The 22932-nt window shown below is 47.5% G+C and overlaps 1 protein-coding gene across 3 annotated transcripts in view; it reads left to right on the top strand.

Moving 5' to 3' along the window:
- Positions 1–1257: 1257 nt before the first annotated feature.
- LOC132874365 (von Willebrand factor A domain-containing protein 1-like) overlaps positions 1258–22932 on the top strand; it is a 31329-nt gene continuing 9654 nt past the window's right edge. For 2 of the 3 annotated variants that reach the window (XM_060910494.1, XM_060910493.1), the window contains exons 1-3: positions 1258–1663; positions 7878–8423; positions 20748–21032. In XM_060910494.1, the coding sequence (XP_060766477.1) occupies positions 1576–1663; positions 7878–8423; positions 20748–21032 (919 nt within the window). In that variant the 5' untranslated portion in view covers positions 1258–1575. Of the gene's footprint in view, positions 1664–3079; positions 3143–7877; positions 8424–20747; positions 21033–22932 lie in introns of those variants that run through there. The other variant, XM_060910495.1, reaches the window with a different exon arrangement.

Below are 22932 nucleotides of genomic sequence, written 5' to 3'. Positions count from 1 at the left end.
CTGCAGCTCACACCGCAGCTCATACTGCAGCTCATACCGCAGCTCACACCGCAGCTCATATCGCAGCTCACACTGCAGCTCATATCGCAGCTCACACTGCAGCTCATATCGCAGCTCACACTGCAGCTCATATCGCAGCTCACACTGCAGCTCATACCGCAGCTCACACCGCAGCTCATATCGCAGCTCACACTGCAGCTCATATCGCAGCTCACACTGCAGCTCATACCGCAGCTCAAACTGCAGCTCACACCGCAGCTCATACTGCAGCTCATATCGCAGCTCACACCGCAGCTCACACCGCAGCTCATATCACAGCTCACACCGCAGCTCATATCGCAGCTCACACCGCAGGTCACACCGCAGCTCATATCACAGCTCACACTGCAGCTCATACCGCAGCTCACACTGCAGCTCACATGGCAGCTCACACCACAGCTCAAACTGCAGCTCACACCGCAGCTCACACCACAGCTCAAACTGCAGCTCACACCGCAGCTCACATCGCAGCTCATACCGCAGCTCACACTGCAGCTCACACCGCAGCTCATATCGCAGCTCACACTGCAGCTCATATTGCAGCTCATACCGCAGCTCACACTGCAGCTCATACCACAGTTCAAACTGCAGCTCACACGGCAGCTTATACCACAACTCACACCGCAGCTCATATCGCAGCTCATATTGCAGCTCATATTGCAGCTCACACTACAGCTCACATGGCAGCTCACACCACAGCTCAAACTGCAGCTCACACCGCAGCTCACACCGCACCTCAAACTGCAGCTCACACTGCAGCTCACACCACAACTCACACCGCAGCTCATACCGCAGTTCAAACCGCAGCTCAAACTGCAGCTCACACGGCAGGTCATACCGCAGCTCATATCGCAGCTTACACCGCAGCTCACACCGCAGCTCATACTGCAGCTCACACCGCAGCTCATATATCGCAGCTCACACCGCAACTCATATCGCAGCTCATATATCGCAGCTCACACCGCAGCTCACACCGCAACTCATATCGCAGCTCATATATCGCAGCTCACACTGCATGGTGTCTTCACTCAAACTGACTGCGTTCATCATCTGAATGAGTCATGGTCAGTGCTGAAGAACTCTCTGTGCCACAGAGCTGTGCAGTGGGTTAAAAAGAGAAAATCTCCTGGGACAAAAAAAATGGACTGAGTCACAGAGGGGCGGGGCAGAAAGGATGGAGGGAGGGGCAGGCGGAGGGTAAAGAAAAAAAACAGCGGAGAGAAATGAAAATGTGCGCGAGATACCGATCTTCATCACCATCATCAACTGAGAGCTGAGACGCGCGCGACACTGACATGAGGCTCTACACTCACGTGAGCCTGAGGGGGGCGTGTCTCAGGTGAGGGAGATGGACAGGTGAAAGGAAGGAGAGGCGGAGTTTCTTCCTGCTGAGGAGCTCCACAGAGCACCAGCGCAACTAAACCGAGCTCATCTGGAGAGAAGCGCGCGCGCCTCAGAGGGATGGACGCTGCTGGGTAAGGGGAACGGCGCTGCACTTCACTTCCGGTTCTGAATCACCTGCCCGCGCGTGTGAGCATGAGGCTGCTCGGGGTCGCGTGCTTCCTGCTGCTGCAGAGCGCGTGCGTGCCGCGGAGCTGCGCGCGAGATGCAACACCTGGTTCAGGTGAGCCGGGGGGGCGCGTGCACGCACACACACACGCAGTGGGAGTCATGATTCGAGAGTGGGCTGAGAGTCAGTGGGCTGAGAGTCAGTGGGCTGAGAGTCAGTGGGCTGAGAGTCAGTGGCTGGCCCAGGAGAGAGAGAGAGAGAGAGAGAGAGATGGGTCTCAGAGCTCGAGTGGAACTCTGCGTGTTTAATCTGAGTCTGATCAACTTCACAGTGTCTGATCTTCAGGAAAAATTATTATCGAATTAATTAAACATTACTATTGTTTTGTGTGTTTTGAACCGAGAATGAAGGGAATGAACACTGACTAATAAAACTGGGAGATGAGAAGAAAACCATTTTACTGAAGTGTCATTTATACAGCAGCAAGAAAAAGGAAGTGCAGCTTTGGAGTTACCTGCATTTCTGTCTCAGTTTATCTTCAGATCTGATTCGATCTCCATCTCAGCTCCAGCACCGAACACACACAATCTGTTTGAACTAATAACACACAAGCTATTGCTTTGTCCTTGTCCATATTGAAGACATCAAACATTCACACTGTGTTTTGGAAAAACACCCCAAACTAAAGTGTATTGGAGTCAGGAGTTAACAAACCTGGAGTCTAATCAATGACCCGAGACTGGAGATGTGGGTTTGAGATACTTCAACACTCACACACTCCGAGTTTGCTACTCACAACAATCATCTGCTGATATGAACCATACCTCACAAAAGAGATCTCAGATCAAGAATTGCTGATTTGCATAAAGCAGGAAAGGGTTAAAAAGCAATCTCAAAGAGATTAGATATTCATCAGTCCACAGTTAGAGAAATGAGAAGATTTAGTCCTGTGGCTCATCTCCAGAGGAGTGGACACCCAGCTGAGGATCCTCAGCGGGGTCAAGAAGAACCCCAGAGGAACCACTGAAGGAACCATTGGAACTAGATCATGTTTCTGTTCATGAGTTTCACATTCACACTTCACTGAACAGGCAGCGTGTCCATGGCAGGAGAGATGCAGAAATATCAGCACTTACGGACAACAAAATTGTGTTGATGTGTGTGTGAGGGGGAGAGAGAGAGAGAGAGAGAGAGAGTGGAATGAAGGATTGTCCAAATCAGTGGTGGGGAAAATGATGATGCATCTCATTTCTCTCTTTAAATGATTCTGTGTTCATGCCCAGATCTCCATCATCAAAATGTTAAAATAAATTAAACGGCTCAAATACAGCATGAAAAAAATCATAAATCTTTCTCTGAAGTCTCTCTCTCTCTCACACACACACACCCCATCATGTACAGAATTAAGATCCAAAGAGAATTGTTTCATAATCATAGCACTCTGAGTTAAAATCACTGAACTGTAGAGGGATTCGACATTCACACTCCCAGTCCAAATTCTCACTTTTTTCCCCTTGTGTCCTCCAGCACTGAACTTCAATAGCGACACACACTGCAGAGCTCGAGGGCACTATTTAGGCCACAACCTGATGGGTGAGGAAACGCTGTGGAGGAGTGGGACTGAAAGTGGGTCATGTGATTCCATAGTGAGAGAGCAAGTCTGCCCACCGCAGCAGGAACTCGGTCCAGCTTCAGATCAGAACACAGTTATGGTGCCTCAGTACAGCCGTGTCACAGGGAGGGAATCTTTCTGAGAAGAGACACATGAACAGCTCACGCTTCTGAGTTCACAAGCTGCCGTGCAATATGGACATTTTCCAGTATGACGGAACTCATGTAAGCCCGGTTAGCTGCTCAGTGGAATTACCGGCGATGATAAAAAACATGGACGGCGTAGCTCCGTTACACGCCATCCTCTCAAAGTGAAGTCAGAGTCAAGAGTCAAGGTCAGGGACACCTATGTGTGTGTCAAGCCCCGCCCCATCCTACCAAAACCAAGGTCCAGTGCATCACCAAGGCTGTTGGTCAGTTCACTTTCAACTGTAGCCACGCCTTCTTACAATGTAGTAGAATAATGTTTTTAATCAAATTTCTGGGTAAATAAAAATGTGCATATATCAACAGATGAAATGGTTTTGTCATTGAAACATATTGGGATGGGCGGGGCTAAAAATGATACCGCGGCCAGCCAGCAGAGGTGCTAGACGTGTGACAGCTTAACTTTTTCTGTTTTGTCCAGTCGATAGTGATCACAGTGTCATTTTAGTCTTTTCTCAGAAATCTACAAACAGAAATGTGAACGTTTCTGTCACACTTTACAACTTCATTCAAGTTCGCTAAAATATTAGCCATTTGTGGGCGGCACGGTGGTGTAGTGGTTAGCGCTGTCGCCTCACAGCAGGAAGGTCCGGGTTCGAGCCCCGTGGCCGGCGAGGGCCTTTCTGTGCGGAGTTTGCATGTTCTCCCCGTGTCCACGTGGGTTTCCTCCGGGTGCTCCGGTTTCCCCCACAGTCCAAAGACATGCAGGTTAGGTTAACTGGTGACTCTAAATTGAGCGTAGGTGTGAATGTGAGTGTGAATGGTTGTCTGTGTCTATGTGTCAGCCCTGTGATGACCTGGCGACTTGTCCAGGGTGAACCCCGCCTTTCGCCCGTAGTCAGCTGGGATAGGCTCCAGCTTGCCTGCGACCCTGTAGAAGGATAAAGCGGCTAGAGATAATGAGATGAGATGAGATTAGCCATTTGCGATCTTGCACTCTGTTTATGTTTCCCGGTTGCCTAGCAACTCCGTTCTCATGACTTTGATGACAGGAAAAGCACAAACTGGTGAGATGAATTCGAGCTCACTGTTAGTATGTGCTTCCTTTCATTATTTCTCATGGTCACTCTCTCTTTTTTCTCTCTTTACATCCCTCTTTTCCTGATCGTATCTCTGCTCAGCACTGGAGTGTGTGGTGGTGATTAAAAAAATAAACCTTTTTTTTTTGTCTGTGAGCAGAAATTTTCTGTGATGATTGTGTGCGTGTGTGTGTTGATGACTCCACAGGGTCATGCTCATTTTCTGATTTTTATGACTGCAGAGCTTTGTGGAAGTGTGTGTGTGTGTGTGTGTGTGTGTGTGTGTGTGTGTGTGTGTGTGTGTGTTCATTCAGAGAGTAAAGCTCACCTTTTTCCATACATCATCTAAACAGGCAGAGACTGTGGAATAAATTATGTAATAGTGGATACACTATAGATGATGTTTAACATCCAGTCTGTCTCTGTGCCTCAGGGGAATACCTGTGTGTGTGTGTGTGTGTGTGTGTGTGTGTGTGTGTGTCCTGACATGCCCGCTGTGATGAGCACATTTCCGTTTCGTGAGCTGTTTGAGGTCGTGAGGTTGATGATTGAAAGCTGTGTGACTGCGTCTGTACTGTTTTATTTAATCCTCTCACACTCTGAACTCGACCTGAAGATCCTGGAATGTGAAGCTCACTCTGCTCACGAAACAAATAAATTATGAACATAAACACTGCAGGATTACAAAGATCCCTAAATTCTGAGCAGAGGTCACACTTTACCTGGGAACCTGCTGTGACTTCCATGGTCGTGATGAGTTCTGCTCTCGTTCTCTCTGTTCCTCCGAGTCTCAGCTGATGTTTCTGCTGCGTTTCAGAATCTAAATCTCCATCAGTTGTTGATGAAAGTGGAAATGTTTTTAAAAATCTCTTGTAACTTTTGCTTTACATGTCAGTGTGTTTCCATGAAATAGACTTTTCCCTTTGAAAAATGCTGAATAAATTCATTTCCTGTGATTTTGTTCCATTATAAGGTTTACTGTGTGTATATCACAGATATGCTACGTGTTAGCTTTGACAGCGCGTTGCTGTGCTGATGAACCTCCTCTACGTCTGTCTGGGAGAACAGCGTGTTTCCATTTGGCCTTTAAAGACATTTAAAAGTGTTTCATCTCCATAAAACTTGTGTCGATTCAAGAATAAATAACATATTTACAGAATATATTGTTAATTTTGTGTGGCGTTGTGATGAGCTTTTACTTTAAGCGTTTTTTAATGTTGTGTGATGCAACACACCAAACTCATGGGTGCCGCCATCTTGGTTTTTTCTGTGATATTCGTCATCGGTCCGTGTGTTTTGTTGTCACTTCCAGCTCATTCACGGTTAGTTCAATCAGCTTGAAACTCATGATTCCCCCCTAGTGGTCGAATTCCTCATGTTGACTTGATTTTCCAGGGAAATCGCTAGAACACTTATGCCGCTTTTCCACTACCAACACGGCTGAGTTGGGCTGAGCCGTGCCGTGCCGAGTTGGGCTGAGTCGAGCTGAGTGGGGCTGTTGGAGTTGCATTTCGACTACAACCGCACTGAACCGTGCTGGCTGGAAGTGGGTGGACACATTGGGTGGAGTTAGCGAAAGTGGGTGGACGTCACGTGATGTCGTTAGGCGGCACAAACAGTGACATCAGTGACCTTTTAAGCGGTAGTCTCACGACCCGGATAGTAAACAATAAACATGGAGTCGTTAGTGTTGCTGGTCTTGGTGCTGTGGCTTGTTGTCACCGACAACGCCAACAGTTACTGGCAAGAGCGTATAGATGAGGCGAGGCGCATAAGGCTTCAGAAATTCTCGTAATTCATAATTATTCTTCTTCCGGGTTTACGGTGTTTACAGATCCCAGCGTGCTCGCGGGGCGTGTGAGGACACTCCTCCTCACCAATCAGTGCACAGGGGTGTGTCTGCTCACGCCCCTAGCCCCACTCGGCTCGGTTTGGCTTGCTTCAGCCCTACTCCAAAACTGTGCGAGTTTTGGGTGCTAAGCAGGGCTGAAGCGAGCTGAGTCGTGCTGCTCTAAGGTAGTCGAAACGCGAGCCGTGTCGGGCTGAAGTGAGCTGAAGTGAGCTGAAAAAGGGTAGTGGAAAAGGGCCATTTGCTGTCTAGTGCTGTGAAAGATCAGATCACTGAGGGAAATTTTGTATCCTTCCTAAAAATAAATTATTTTCCTAATATTTTTTTCGTGGAGAAGAAATAAGGTGTATAAATATCCGTGATATTGTTTTGAAGAGAATTAACAAAAATTTGACTCTGATACACAGCACATTCGAGCACCGCCATCATTAGTCACACTCGGTGTCTACAATTTAAAGTGAACATACGTGATAAATTCTGGCCTTTATGTTTAAACACAGAGGATTGGCCGATTTCACTGATGTGTTAGTTTTAAGTCTTCAAGGTGCAGAATTGTAATAAACAAGAAGTCATCTTTATCTGTAATTCTTACCCTGATACTCAATTCTAAATCTCTTTATTTTTGGCTTTTTGGTTTGTTAATTTCTGATTTGAGTTGTTTTTTTTCTCATTAATGGAAAATGGTTGCTGGTTTGTGAGTGGGGCAATGGAGAGAAAAGGACATTTTATAAAACACTGGATTTTCAAATGTTCATACAGTAACTTTTTTTTAGACATTTACAAAATTAAATGTCTTCAATTCAGATCGTCGTGTTCTTTAAGTTAATACGTTACACAACACTATGACAACTACTTTAAAAATGACTCGTCATTGCTAACGACACGTTTTCTCTCATTTTTCTTTCCTCACTATTGTGTTGAGACTGAATGGTAACAAAAAAAACCAGATCAAATCTGCACCCCATTTTCATGTCCACAATATGTCTTTCTCTGTGTTCTGTCATTTCTGTGAGATGGTGGTTTCATTTCTTCCCATCAAACACAGACATTGTATTATTCACTAAAACTGAATTGAGCGAGGATCTGATCCACTTCTCCAGAAAATGTCATCAAATGACACGGAGTTTGTTAATTGCAGAACATTTCCTGTTAAACATTGATGACTCATCTGCTAATTGGTTGAAGATTAGCTGTAACTCAGAAAGAGTTGGATTTGTAGGAGTGTAATCGTTTCTACTCTTCCGAGAGCCCCACCCTTCTCCACCCACTCTGTTCATCTCCGTCTTTCCCTCTACCCTTCACTTTTCTCAGAGTTAATCAATAGGAGATTGCCTGAGCAGGACTTGTTTTAATCTTGAAGCCTGGCTCAGATGGAACAGTGAATAATTCACTCTGATAAATAATAAACCCCCTGCAGGCACCAATTATTAACACAAACACCCCACTGGCTGTGAGGATGGAGTTCATTACCCGCTGGAATTGGCTTCCCACCTTAACACTGTGCAAGATGCTTGAGGAAGGAGGGGGGACTCAGAGACTCCTAATTAATTTCTGATTTTAATATCATGTTACTTCTGGAAGAAGAAGCGATCAGAGAGAATCGAGTATGAAGATGAATTTTCTGTCCTCTTTTCTCTCGCAGGATTTGACTGCTGCGAGGGCGACGTCTTGCTCCTGCTGGACTCATCTGGAAGTGTCTCCTTCTACGAGTTCTCCCACATGCTCCACTTCCTGTCCAACTTGCTCAGCCCTTTCCAGGTTGGGCGTGGCCACGTCAGGGTGGCACTGGTGCAGGTGGACACGGAGCCGCATGTGGAGTTTAACTTCAGTGCCCACAACAGTCAGAACACTCTGCAGGACGCGCTACTGAGAACACCACAGCTTCGTGGTGACACCAAGACGGAAACAGCACTGCTCATGGCTCAGAGTTTACTGTGGCGACCGGAAGGACAGGAAGCTCCACCCAGAGTGCTCCTATGGCTCACAGATGGCGTGGAGCCAGGAAACGTCAACAGTCCAATAGCAGAGCTGCACGAGGAAGGCGTGTCTGTGCTGGCTGTTTCTACTGGACACTCTAATTACCAGGTGTTTAGAAGAGCTGTGACTCCACCCATTGATAAACACCTGTACTTTGTAGATCCTGATTACATGGACATCATCACCAAGGACCTGAGAGAAGCCATCACAGGTGAGAAATACTGATAAGATCCCGTAATGCACTCCACTAGGTCTCTAAATGGTGTATGTTAAAAAAAATAAAGACTAACATTATGCACTGAAGGTAGATGAATGGCAACTGGGGTTTGGGACACGCCCACAGTGGACTGATGATGGTGTGTGTGTAGTTTATAAGGTGTTGTGGTTTGGGACACGCCCACAGTGGACTGATGATGGTGTTTGTGTAATTTATAAAGGTGTTGTCGTTTGGGACACGCCCACAGTGGACTGATGATGGTGTGTGTGTAATTTATAAAGGTGTTGTTGTTTGGGACACGCCCACAGTGGTGTAGGTGCAATTTGTAATTAAGTGATCAATCTCATTAAATCAGTCTCATTAAATCATTAAATCACTCATTAATAATACCATTAATTTTGGTGCTTAATAATAAATTACCAAACAGCTAAATTATGGTATATTCCAAATTATTATGATCACTTACCGTATTACATAACTCATATGCACCTTGGAATTCTTTTGCGATTGGGCGACTTCAAAAATATTGGGACAACAAAAACACACACAGTTTCAATAATTAATTTAATTTATTATAGCAAAGATAAAAAAAATGAATAATAGCAATTGAAATCTTCAGCAAACAGTGTGTGTGTTGTGTGTGTGTGTGTGTGAGAGTGATGTGTGAGAGTGATTGGAATCTTATCTGAGGTGTGTGTGTGTTTGTGTGTTATCTGAGGGGTTGGGGTCACCACGTGGGAGAGGTGACCACGTGTTTCTAAGTGGAACAAAGAGTTAGCCTTGGTTGCTAGCTAAGATGTGTTTGTGAGGCCTGTGGCCACGTGTGGAGACAAAGATTAGCCTTGTATTGCTAGCTAAGACAATGGAATGCTAGCTAAGGTGTGTTTGTGAGGCCTGTGGCCACGTGTGGAGACAAAGATTAGCCTTGGTAGCTAACTCCACTAGCTTATAACACAACTAAATCCACTGAAATCTTGATGAGGTCAAATATGTGTAATAATGAAATTAAAGTGTTAGAAAGGAAAAGAGAGAGAGCATGCAAAACCTTATCTATTAAACAAACAACTGAGAGAACATAGAACAATTATGGAACACAAAATCAGTGTGCACACTTAAACAGTTCCTGAGTTTAAATTCACACTGCTTCATAAAGCTAATTCCTAAGACTAGTTTTATGCCCCAAAATTGCCAGTCTTACTTCAGTATCTTGCTTATAGCAAGATGATGGAGATATGTTCCGAGACTTTTGGAGTTTCACCGTTGTGAAGGCCTCCGTGAGGCGCAGAGAATTTCTTGGTCCGACGCGTGGCCACTCGTGATGAAAAGAAAGTCTCTGATCAGACAATGTGCACAGTGCTTTAAAATTAGAAGGATCTGGTCGCTTCTAATTTTGAATTTGTTAGGACTGGGGACTGTCTTGGCCTCTAGAGGCCGCTGTTATGTTTTTCTTGTCATGTTCGTTTTGGCCTCTAGAGGCCACCTCTGCTTCTGTGTTCTGTGTTTGTTTTGACTACCATGTGCCTTTTGTTTTCATGTGCCTTGTGCCTCGCCTAGTTCTCATTATCGTCACCTGTGTTCAATTTATTTTGTGTATATATACTCCCTCAGTTCAGTCCCTAGTCACAGAGTCTTTATGCTATGCTGTCTAGTGCTAGTTCCTTTGTCCCATGTACCTTGCCTGTGCCCTTGTGTTTTTTGATATTTTTTGCTTTCTTTGGACTTTGTACTTTTGGATCTTCTGAGCATTTTGCATTTTTGCCTTTTCTTTTTTTTGGACTTTGAATTGTTGGATTTTTTTTATTTTTTCCCTTTGTCTTCTCAGCGTTGGATTATACTTTTTGTTTTTTGCCCTGGATTGTATATAGTGTATATAGTGTAAATAAACTGTTTTTTTTTTTTTGATACTCTACTTTCGCCTCACGCCTCTGCCCTTGAGTCATTCCCCTGGTGGCCTAGTGGGGGTTTGCTGGATCACTATACCAGCGACCCAGGTTCGATTCCCAGCAAAACCCTAACAGAAAGATTCCGACTCAGCAGAGGCTGCTTCAACTGTCTACCCGGCCAACCTTCAGGGAATTATGGCAGCTTTGACACGCTTCGGAGCGACAATGGACGCTCATGGACGTACGCTTGCAAGCCAACGTGAGGCCCTTGCTCGCCACGAGGTACTGCTTCAGCAGATTGGGAAAACCCTGGCACAGCTGACTCCTCTGCCTGCATATCCTGATCCGGCTCCTGTTCCACCATCTGCTCCTGCTCCAGTGCCTCCCGCCACGCCTCCTCCTTCACCTCGCAACCCCAGCCTTCCTGCACCACAGAGGTATGATGGCAAGCACGGTGAGTGCCGGGAGTTTCTTACCCAGTGCCAACTCACCTTTGAGCTCCAGCCTACCACCTACACTACGGATCGCCGCAAGATTGCCTTTGTGATAACCTTGTTAGCTGGTAAGGCACGAGCTTGGGCAACAGCTATCTGGCAGAGACAGGGATCCGAGTGTTCTGACTTCAAGCTGTTTATGGAGGAGATGCTTCGCGTCTTCGATCAGGCAGACACCAGTAAAGACGCAGCCAGAAAGCTTATGTCCATCCGACAAGGAGGAAGCGTTGCAGACTACGCCATCTCGTTCCGGACACTCGCAGCAGTCAGTGGATGGAACGAGACTGCCCTGGTTTCAGCCTTCCACCATGGTCTGTCTGACCCCATCAAGGATGGTCTGGCCTCTATCGGATGCCCAAGTGACCTCAAAACACTGACTTCCCATGCCATTCGCCTTGACAACAAGATGAGAGAACGCCGCCAAGTCCTGAGCCTCCCCGGCCTCACTGCCTCAACATGGAGCCTGTCTACCCCCTCCAGTGACTGTCCAGAGCCCATGCAAGTGGGCCGTACTCGTCTCTCTGCATCTGAGAGGGAGCGCAGAAGGAGGGACAAGTGCTGCATCTACTGTGGCAAGCCTGGCCATTTCCGGGCATCATGTCCCGAGCTCTCGGGAAAAGGACCGCCCCGTCCAGCCGAGGGAGGGTTGTGACGGGGCCTACCCTCTCTCCCGAACTCCCTGGCCAAGGAGTCTACATCCTGGTCTCCATCTCCTGGGGTGAGTCCGTCCACTCTTGTCAAGCCTTGTTAGACTCCGGGGCGGCTGGAAACTTTATGGATGTTCACTTCGCCCAAAGTATCAATGTCCCTACTGCTCCTCTTGAAATCCCGCTGTCTGTGTCTGCCCTCGATGGCCAAGCTTTAGGTGACGGAAGAGTCACCCAAGTTACTTCTCCAGTCTTTTTCCAGTCTCAAGCTCACAAAGAAGAAATATCCCTGCACCTGATTCATTCACCAGAGTTCCCGGTGATTCTAGGCCTTCCTTGGCTTACCCGCCACAACCCTCGTATAGACTGGGTAACAAGCCAGGTTGTGGAATGGGGTCCTGCATGCCATGCCTCTTGTCTGCTCTCTAGCTCTCCTGTGTCTCCTGCCGAGCTTCCTGATCTCACCGAGTTATCTCAAGTTCCCACAGAGTACTGGGACCTCAAAGAAGTCTTTAGCAAAAGCAGGGCCGCCGTTCTTCCTCCGCACCGTGCCTACGACTGTGCCATCGACTTGCTCCCTGGGACTACCCCTCCTCGGGGCAGACTGTTCTCCCTCTCTCAACCAGAACGCAAGGCCATGGAGGAATACCTCAAGGACACCCTGGTCTCGGGGTTCATTCGACCCTCCACCTCACCTGCTGGTGCTGGCTTCTTCTTTGTCGGCAAGAAGGATGGGGGGCTCCGACCATGTATTGACTACAGGGGCCTGAACAAGATCACTGTGCGCAACCGCTATCCCCTTCCGCTGATGTCCACAGCATTCGACCTGCTCCAAGGCGCCACTGTCTTCACCAAGTTGGACTTACGGAACGCATACCACCTCATCCGTATCCGACAGGGAGATGAGTGGAAGACTGCCTTTAACACCCCGTCAGGGCACTACGAGTACCAGGTGATGCCCTTCGGACTCACCAACGCACCAGCTGTTTTTCAGGCCCTTATCAACGATGTCTTGAGGGACATGATCAATCTGCATGTTTTCGTCTACCTCGATGACATCTTAATATTCTCTAAGGCCTTGCAGTAGCACCGCCACCATGTCCGCCAGGTTCTCCAGAGGCTGCTATGGAACAATCTGTTTGCGAAGACCCAGAAGTGCGAGTTTCATGTTCCCGAGGTCTCCTTCCTGGGATTTATTGTACGGACGGGACAACTCCAAATGGACCCAGCCAAGACCCTGGCCGTCCGGGACTGGCCCATTCCCAAGTCCGTCAAGGAGGTGCAGCGGTTCTTAGGATTTGCTCATTTTTACCGCAAGTTCGTCAGGAACTTCAGTTCCGTAGCAGCACCCATGTCAGATCTCACCAAAAGGACTGGTGGCTCTTATGTCTGGTCTCCTCAGGCAGAAAAGGCGTTTAAAGACCTCAAGCACCGCTTCTGCACGGCACCCATCCTGGTCCTCCCGGACAATTCTCAACCATTCATCGTCGAGGTAGACGCCTCGGACAGTGGTGTCGGCGCGGTTCTATCCCAACGCTCGGAGGGTAAGCTGCACCCCTGCGCATACTTCTCCCACCGCCTGAGCCCTGCGGAGTCCCGGTATGATGTGGGGGATCAGGAACTGCTTGCGGTGAAACTGGCTCTTGAGGAGTGGAGGCACTGGCTGGAAGGAGCGCAACATCCATTCCTGGGTTGGATGGACCACAAGAACCTGGAGTACCTCCAGCAAGCCAAGAGGCTGAACCCACGACAGGCTAGGTGGGCCTTGTTTTTCAGCCGATTCAATTTCATCCTATCATACCGCCTGGGCTCTAAGAACACCAAACCGGACGCGCTCTCCAGGCTGTTCTCGCCCAACAACAGGGAGAGTGAAGTTGGGCCTATTATCCCTGTGTCCCGGATTGTGGCCCCTGTCCGCTGGGGTGTTGAGGAGGCCGTCCGACAAGCTCAACGCCAGGACCCTGGTCTTGGGATGGGGCCACCGGGCCTCCTGTACGTCCCTCGTCAAGCCGCCCACCCGGGAGCTCAGAGGACCCTGGACTTCTTGAAAAGACGCTTCTGGTGGCCAAACATGGAGAAGGAAGTGAGATCATTCGTCCTGTCCTGTGATATCTGCACCAGAACCAAGAATCCACGACAGTGTCCCCAGGGTCTCCTGCATCCTCTGCCTATTCCCCGGCATCCCTGGTCCCATGTGGCGGTCGACTTCATCACGGGCCTGCCAGACTCACAAGGTAACACTGTCATTTTGGTAATAGTCGACAGATTCTCTAAGGCCTGCCGCTTCATACCACTGTGCAAGCTCCCTTCTGCCCTTGACACAGCTAAATTAATATTTAATCATGTCTTCCGAGTCTTTGGTCTCCCACAGGACATCGTCTCAGACCGGGGGCCCCAGTTCTCCTCCTGAGTGTGGCACGGGTTTTGCAAGCTCATCGGAGCCACTGCCAGCCTCTCCTCTGGGTTCCACCCCCAGTCCAATGGCCAGACGGAGAGGCTCAACCAGGACCTGGAAACCACCCTGCGAGGCCTGGCGATGGATAACCCGACATCGTGGAGCACCTGGCTGCCATGGGCAGAGTACGCCCACAACACCCTGCAGTCATCGGCCACCAAGCTGTCGTCATTCCAGTGCCAATTCGGGTTCCAGCCACCTCTGTTCCCGGACCAGGAGGAGGATGCTGGGGTGCCCTCGGTCAACCAATATGTGAGACGGTGTCGCAAGACCTGGAGCAAGGTCAGGAGGACCCTCATCCAGACCTCCAGAACCAACCAGACTCAGGCCAACCGCCATAGAAGGCCTGCCCACGTTTTCCGCCCTGGGCAGCGGGTTTGGCTGTCCGCCAAGGACCTTCCACTATGGGTGGAGAACCGCAAGCTTGCTCCTCGCTACATTGGTCCCTTCAAAGTTGTGCGCAGGGTGAACCCTGTCTCCTACCGGCTCCAGTTACCACGAACGCTAAGGATCAACCCCACATTCCATGTTTCCCTGTTGCGGCCCGTATTGTCTTCCACGTATGCCCCTGCCCCAAGGAATCCCCCCCCCCCCCCCCCCCCCCCCCCCGCATCTTCCAGGGTCAGACTGTGTTCACTGTGCATCGCCTGCTTGACTCCCGCCGGGTCCGTGGTGGGCTCCAATATTTAGTGGACTGGGAGGGCTATGGCCCTGAGGAGCGCTGCTGGGTCCCAGCTCGGGACATATTAGATAAAGAACTTTGTCGGGACTTCCATTCGGCCCATCCGGATCGCCCTGGGAACGTCAGGAGACGCTCCTGGGGGGGGTCCTGTTAGGACTGGGGACTGTCTTGGCCTCTAGAGGCCGCTGTTATGTTTTTCTTGTCATGTTCGTTTTGGCCTCTAGAGGCCACCTCCGCTTCTGTGTTCTGTGTTTGTTTTGACTACCATGTGCCTTTTGTTTTCATGTGCCTTGTGCCCCGCCTAGTCCTCATTATCGTCACCTGTGTTCAATTTATTTTGTGTATATATACTCCCTCAGTTCAGTCCCTAGTCACGGAGTCTTTATGCTATGCTGTCTAGTGCTATTTCCTCTGTCCCATGTACCTTGCCTGTGCCCTTGTGTTTTTTGATATTTTTTGCTTTCTTTGGACTTTGTACTTTTGGATCTTCTGAGCGTTTTGCATTTTTGCCTTTTCTTTTTTTTGGACTTTGAATTGTTGGATTTTTTATTTTTTCCCTTTGTCTTCTCAGCATTGGATTATACTTTTTGTTTTTTGCCCTGGATTGTATATAGTGTATATAGTGTAAATAAACTTTTTTTTTTTGATACTCTACTTTCGCCTCATGCCTCTGCCCTTGAGTCATTCCCCTGGTGGCCTAGTGGGGGTTTGCTGGATCACTACACCAGCGACCCGGGTTCGATTCCTAGCAAAACTCTAACAGAATTAACTGCTTGGCGGCAGTTTGGTAACGTTACTGATAGACAAGCAAAAAACGGTTGTAACACTGAGTTTAAAATCGTGCGATTCTGGATTTTTACCGTGGCCAGTGGTAAACAAGGAAATCGCACTAAATCGTGGATCTTGCAAAAAAAAACGTCTTTTCTTGGGTTTTCTGGTGCAGGGTATCTCTTTGTGTCCGGACGGCTTGAAGTCCAAGACGAGAGAGAGAGAGAGCTAGGAGTTTCCGGGTTACTTATGCCTTCCTGGAGGATGTGACGTTGGTGATCCCGCCTATGCGTGATGTAGGTCAATGCGGAAGTTGGCTGATGGGAAATGTAGTTTCTTAAAGAGACGGGCTGTTGTAGTTCTTAGACGGACTGTGTTACCTACAGTGGACCAATGATGGTGTGTGTGTAATTCATAAGGTGTTGTTGTTTGGGACACACCCACAGTGGACTGATGATGGTGTTTGTGTACAACCCCGATTCTAAAAAAGTTGGGACAAAGTACAAATTGTAAATAAAAACGGAATGCAATGATGTGGAAGTTTCAAAATTCCATATTTTATTCAGAATAGAACATAGATGACATCAAATGTTTAAACTGAGAATGAATCATTTAAAGAGAAAAATTAGGTGATTTTAAATTTCATGACAACACCACATCTCAAAAAAGTTGGGACAAGGCCATGTTTACCACTGTGAGACATCCCCTTTTCTCTTTACAACAGTCTGTAAACGTCTGGGGACTGAGGAGACAAGTTGCTCAAGTTTAGGGATAGGAATGTTAACCCATTCTTGTCTAATGTAGGATTCTAGTTGCTCAACTGTCTTAGGTCTTTTTTGTCGTATCTTCCGTTTTATGATGCGCCAAATGTTTTCTATGGGTGAAAGATCTGGACTGCAGCCTGGCCAGTTCAGTACCCGGAGCCTTCTTCTACGCAGCCATGATGCTGTAATTGATGCAGTATGTGGTTTGGCATTGTCATGTTGGAAAATGCAAGGTCTTCCCTGAAAGAGAAGTCGTCTGGACGGGAGCATATGTTGCTCTGGAACCTGGATATACCTTTCAGCATTGATGGTGTCTTTCCAGATGTGTAAGCTGCCCATGCCACACGCACTAATGCAACCCCATACCATCAGAGATGCAGGCTTCTGAACTGAGCGCTGATAACAACTTGGGTCGTCCTTCTCCTCTTTAGTCCGAATGACACGGCGTCCCTGATTTCCATAAAGAACTTCAAATTTTGATTCGTCTGACCACAGAACAGTTTTCCACTTCGCCACAGTCCATTTTAAATGAGCCTTGGCCCAGAGAAGACGTCTGCGCTTCTGGATCATGTTTAAATACGGCTTCTTCTTTGAACTATAGAGTTTTAGCTGGCAACGGCGGATGGCATGGTGAATTGTGTTCACAGATAATGTTCTCTGGAAATATTCCTGAGCCCATTTTGTGATTTCCAATACAGAAGCATGCCTGTATGCGATGCAGTGCCGTCTAAGGGCCCGAAGATCACGGGCACCCAGTATGGTTTTCCAGCCTTGACCCTTACGCACAGAGATTCTTCCAGATTCTCTGAATCTTTTGATGATATTATGCACTGTAGATGATGATATGTTCAAACTCTTTGCAATTTTACACTGTCGAACTCCTTTCTGATATTGCTTCACTATTTGTGGGCACAGAATTAGGGGGATTGGTGATCCTCTTCCCATCTTTACTTCTGAGAGCCACTGCCACTCCAAGATGCTCTTTTTATACCCAGTCATGTTAATGACCTATTGCCAGTTGACCTAATGAGTTGCAATTTGGTCCTCCAGCTGTTCCTTTTTTGTACCTTTAACTTTTCCAGCCTCTTATTGCCCCTGTCCCAACTTTGAGATGTGTTGCTGTCATGAAATTTCAAATGAGCCAATATTTGGCATGAAATTTCAAAATGTCTCACTTTCGACATTTGATATGTTGTCTATGTTCTATTGTGAATACAATATCAGTTTTTGAGATTTGTAAATTATTGCATTCCGTTTTTATTTACAATTTGTACTTTGTCCCAACTTTTTTGGAATCGGGGTTGTAATTTATAAAGGTGTTGTCGTTTGGGACACGCCCACAGTGGACTGATGATGGTGTTTGTGTAGTTTATAAAGGTGTTTTGCATAGTTTATAAGGTGTTGTTGTTTGGGACACACCCACAGTGGACTGATGGTGGTGTTTGTGTAGCCTGTAGGGTGTGTGGTTTGGGACACGCCCACAATGGACTGATGGTGGTGTTTGCGTAGTTTATAAGGTGTTGTTGTTTGGGACACGCCCACAATGTACTGATGATGGTGTTTGCGCAGTTTATAAGGTGTTGTTGTTTGGGACACGCCCACAGTGGACTGATGATGGTGTTTGCATAGTTTATAAGGTGTTGTTGTTTGGGACACGCCCACAGTGGACTGATGATGGTGTTTGCGTAGTTTATAAGGTGGTGGTGTTTGGGACACGCCCACAGTGGACTGATGGTGGTGTTGAAGTGCATTTTATAGTGAGGAGGGTGTGTGTAACCTGAAAGCTATTAGCTACAATCTCCTTGTAGCTCCACTACAGAATCAAAGCTGCACACTGAACATGTCTTGGTTAATTATCTACGGTACATTTCTTCAGCTTAATTTATTTCCTGAACTGCCGCTTTAATCTCGTGCCTGTGGCCCACAGCAGCAGATATTTTGGCAGCCATTTCTGTTTGAACACCAGGTTTTTCTCTTGACAGCAGCTCTCCGGTGGATCTGAGGAAGCAGATGTGACTGGATGCAAACTGAACCACACAGTTTGTGCAGTTAATCAAACAGCGAGCCGTTTCTGCGGGAAAGTCGTGCAGGAATGTAACAGATGATGTGCTAAACTGAACAACCAGACACATCACGATGCTCCACTTACTGTACATCTAATTAACGCAGGATGTTTTTAATAATGCTGCATCAAATCTTGTCTGTTCCACCTGCTGTGTTATACTTTCAAAATTGCTTTCACTCACTAACCAAGAAATCTGGCATAGTCTTGAGAATCATCTCCACAAAGCACAGACTCAGTGCAAACATCTCATCTCATTATCTCTAGCCGCTTTATCCTTCTACAGGGTCGCAGGCAAGCTGGAGCCTATCCCAGCTGACTACGGGTGAAAGGCGGGGTTCACCCTGGACAAGTCGCCAGGTCATCACAGGGCTGACACATAGACACAGACAACCATTCACACTCACATTCACACCTACGCTCAATTTAGAGTCACCAGTTAACCTAACCTGCATGTCTTTGGACTGTGGGGGAAACCGGAGCACCCGGAGGAAACCCACGCGGACACGGGGAGAACATGCAAACTCCGCACAGAAAGGCCCTCGCCGGCCACGGGGCTCGAACCCAGACCTTCTTGCTGTGAGGCGACAGCGCTAACCACTACACCACCGTGCCGCCTATTATTATTATTATTATTATTATTATTATTTGTTTTTGCAAGTCAAGCCAGGTAACAGGCTAACCTTACACTAACCTTACATATTGAGCTAGCAACTTTGAAACTAGACTCGCTAATGCCCAGGAAACATTAGCTAACCCAATTAGCATCACAGTGTAATGTTAGTGAGACAAACAACACACCATCACAAGCTAACAGCTGGTTAAAGACTTAATCAGAACATCGAACAGGAATGAAAATGAGGTTGAAAATCCATCTGTTGGATTTCGGAGCCCTGATAATGAAAGAAATGTGCTCTCCGTGCAGACCGCTAGCAGGCTAGCAGGCCTCAGGGCAGGTGATGGTTCAGCGAGTACACTGTCTCATTAAATCTAAATAAAATGGAATGAATGGAATATCTTGCAAGATCTAATTAATACAAAGTACACTTGTGAAATCCTGGACATTAAATCTCAAACTAGCTCTGGAATATTTTTGTAAAAGCTTCAGTGCAGAAGTTAACCAGTTTGCACAGATTAATATTTTTCAGAATCCAGGAGCGATCCAGCAGCTGCCTCTCTGCTTCAGTCACGGGGTTTACTTTTAAGCAGCTCAGAAACAAATGGACTTTACATCTCATCCACAGCTCTCACTGAAATGTACTCAGATTCCGGAAAGATGTCTAATATTAAAAAAGTTCTGTTTCTATTTCACATTCTACTTGTGTGATCTCTGGCCAGAGGAGATCTGCTCGCCTTTTAATAAATATTTCCCAGCTGTTGGCCATTTATTAAAGAAACTTAGCACTTTTTCATCTTCCTGTTTTAGTTCAGAAAGTTTGGACGTCTGCTCATGAAATTCTCTGAAATTCCACATCATCCAGAATAATCATGCCGAGCAAAAATTCTCATATTGTCATGTATTTGTTCAGCACGCTGTATCTTGAGTAACCTGTTGTTTCCAGAGGGGGAAAAAACAGTCCTGACACTAATCATGTTTGAAATCATGTCGTTGCTGTAAATAAAATAAAACATTTCACACATAAATAAAAGCGTTTCACTTTTGTCAGATATCTTTGATCTATTTGACCGCTTTCCCTTTAGAAAGGTGTTGTGTTATGAAGTGTTATTAGAGACACAAGTCTGAATTTACTCCAGGAGTTCCACATGGTTCAGTTCTGGGTTCAGTTCCTTTTAGTTTCAGTTTTGTTTCTGGTTGAGAGTACACCGTGTGCATTCTGGCTGCTGCTTCTCACCAGAGTATTTTATTTTATTTTCCCTTTTGTTTTTCTTTTTTGGGTTTGTGTAGTTTGATGTTTGTTTTTTTGTTTTTGTTTGAATGTTTTGTTCACCGGTTGTGGTGTAGCTCCAGACCCAGTTTTGGGCGTCGGTTCCCTCCAGGCCTTGGTTCGCCATGGGTGGTGCCTGTGCTCCTCGCTATGGACTGTAGTGAGCTTGTTGCTCATTTTAACATCATGGTTGTCCCGTGCTCTGTGTGGTGGTGCTTTTGTGTTTGGCGCGATGTTGCTCGGTGGCATCACGGTGGATGTGCAGGCAGTTTGGGACATACCAGTGCTCTGTGTGGCAGTGCTTCTATGCTCACTTTGTGGATCCATGGCGCGGTGTGTCACGGCGGCTGTGCTGGTGGTGTGGGACTTGTTTTCATACACCTTTTGGTGGGACTGTGGCTGCTACACCATTGGAATGACATCCTGACCTTTGGTGGACTTTTTTTCTTCCCCTTTCCTTATAATTGTAAAGCGACCTTGGGTATGAGAAAGGCGCTATATCAATTTACCTTATTATTTATATTATTATTTACAGTCAGTGCTGATGATATTGTTCTTTCTCTGGTGTTTCTTCCTCATGTGTCGCTGCAAGCATCATCTTTTCCACAAACTCTCTATCACTTGCTTTATGAACATTTTTAATCAGACTTTTGTTTTTATTTCCATCGCTTGCCCAGAGCTGATCTGCACCGAGTGTCTTCACGTACGCAACGTGACTTCCCAGAGTGCCATGCTGCACTGGCAGCCCATTCTGATTCATGGACTCGGTCAGTACGAACTCCAGTACGGTGAGACAGGGCGGAGCATCGAGACGTACCGAAAGCTCACTCTGTCACCTGATCACACCTGGATTGAACTCACCGACCTGCAGCCCGAGACACACTACAGCGTCCGGCTCACAGCACACACACCATACAGCACGCACAGCAGAACGCTCAGCGCCAGCTTCACAACCCTGCCAGGTGAGGATGAGAGTCTGCACACACGTTTTTTTCTGATCGCTAATTCCTTCATGCTGAAATGCATCAATTCCACTCTGCCGTCTGAAACCACTGATTCTACAGAACAAGCTGAGTTTGTCTTTGAAAACAAACCTCTCTCCCTCAGAGACTTGAGGTCTCTCGAGGATTTTAAATCACAAAAGCCAGCTAATTGGCTAACTTTACATTTACCTTCATACTGAACAAGAACTAAGCACCACGAGCTAACAGCTGGTTAAAGTTAGTTACTGGGTTCCATTATTGAGGAATGTTAATGAGATTTGTTAGGGTTTTGCTGGGATTCGAACCTGGTTCGTTGGTGTGATAATCCAGCAAACCCCCACTAGGCCACCAGGGGGATGACTCAAATGCAGAGGCGTGAGGCGGAAGTAGAAAAAGAATCAAAAGGTTTATTTAAACTATATACACTATATACAGGGCAAAACAAAAGACCAAAAAAAAACCAAAGAGTATAATCCAAAAGAAAAGCAAAGTGCAAAAATACAAAAGCTAAGAAGATCAAAAAACACAGTACAAAGGAAACTGGAGATAAACATAACAGCACAAAGACTCCGTGACAAGAGGACTGAACTCAGGGGTATAAATAGACAAACTAATTAAGGACACAGGTGAAGATAATTAGGCAATTAACACAAACACAAAACACAGGAACAGTGGCGGCCTCTAGAGGCCAAAATAAACACGACATGAAAAGGAAATAACAGCGGCCTCTAGAGGCCAAAACAGTCCTAGTCCTAACAGGACCCCCCCCTCTAGGAGCGTCTCCTGACGTTCCCAGGGCGATCCGGATGGGCCGAATGGAAGTCCCGACATAGTTCTTTATCAAGGACATCCCGAGCAGGAACCCAGCAGCGCTCCTCAGGACCATAGCCCTCCCAGTCCACCAGATATTGCAACCCGCCGCGGACCCGGCGGGAGTCAAGCAGGCGATTCACAGTGAACACAGTCTGCCCCTGGAAGATGCGGGGGGGTGGGGGGTTCCTAGGGGCAGGGGCATACGTAGATGTCAGTACGGGCCGTAACAGGGAAACATGGAAAGTGGGGTTGATCCTCAGAGTCCGGGGCAACTGGAGCCGGTAGGAGACAGGGTTCACCCTGCGCACCACCTTGAAGGGGCCAATGTAGCGAGGAGCAAGCTTGCGGTTCTCCACCCGCAGTGGAAGGTCCTTAGTGGACAGCCAAACACGCTGCCCAGGGCGGAAAGCGTGTGCAGGTCTTCTATGGCGGTTGGCCTGAGTCTGGTTGGTTCTGGAGGTCTGTATGAGGGTCTTCCTGACCTTGCTCCAGGTCTTGCAACACCGTCTCACATATTGGTTGACCGAGGGCACCCCCGCGTCCTCCTCCTGGTCCGGGAACAGAGGTGGCTGGAACCCGAATTGGCACTGGAATGGCGACAGCTTGGTGGCCGATGACTGCAGGGTGTTGTGGGCGTACTCCGCCCATGGCAGCCAGGTGCTCCACGATGTCGGGTTATCCATAGCCAGGCCTCGCAGGGTGGTTTCCAGGTCCTGGTTGAGCCTCTCCGTCTGACCATTGGACTGTGGGTGAAACCCAGAGGAGAGGCTGGCAGTGGCTCCGATGACCTTGCAGAACCCGTGCCACACTCGGGAGGAGAACTGGGGCCCTCGGTCTGAGACGATGTCCTGTGGAAGACCAAAGACTCGGAAGACATGATTAAACAAAAGTTTCGCAGTTTCAAGAGCAGAGGGGAGTTTGCACAGTGGTATGAAGCGGCAGGCCTTGGAGAATCTGTCAACTAAGACCAAAATGACCGTGTTACCTTGTGACTCAGGGAGACCTGTGATAAAGTCGACTGCCACGTGGGACCAGGGACGCCGGGGAATGGTCAGAGGATGCAGGA

The sequence above is a fragment of the Neoarius graeffei genome, chromosome 26 (assembly GCF_027579695.1).
Source record: "Neoarius graeffei isolate fNeoGra1 chromosome 26, fNeoGra1.pri, whole genome shotgun sequence".
Classification (NCBI taxonomy): Eukaryota; Metazoa; Chordata; class Actinopteri; order Siluriformes; family Ariidae; genus Neoarius; species Neoarius graeffei.
This window is presented reverse-complemented; position numbering and strand designations above follow the sequence as displayed.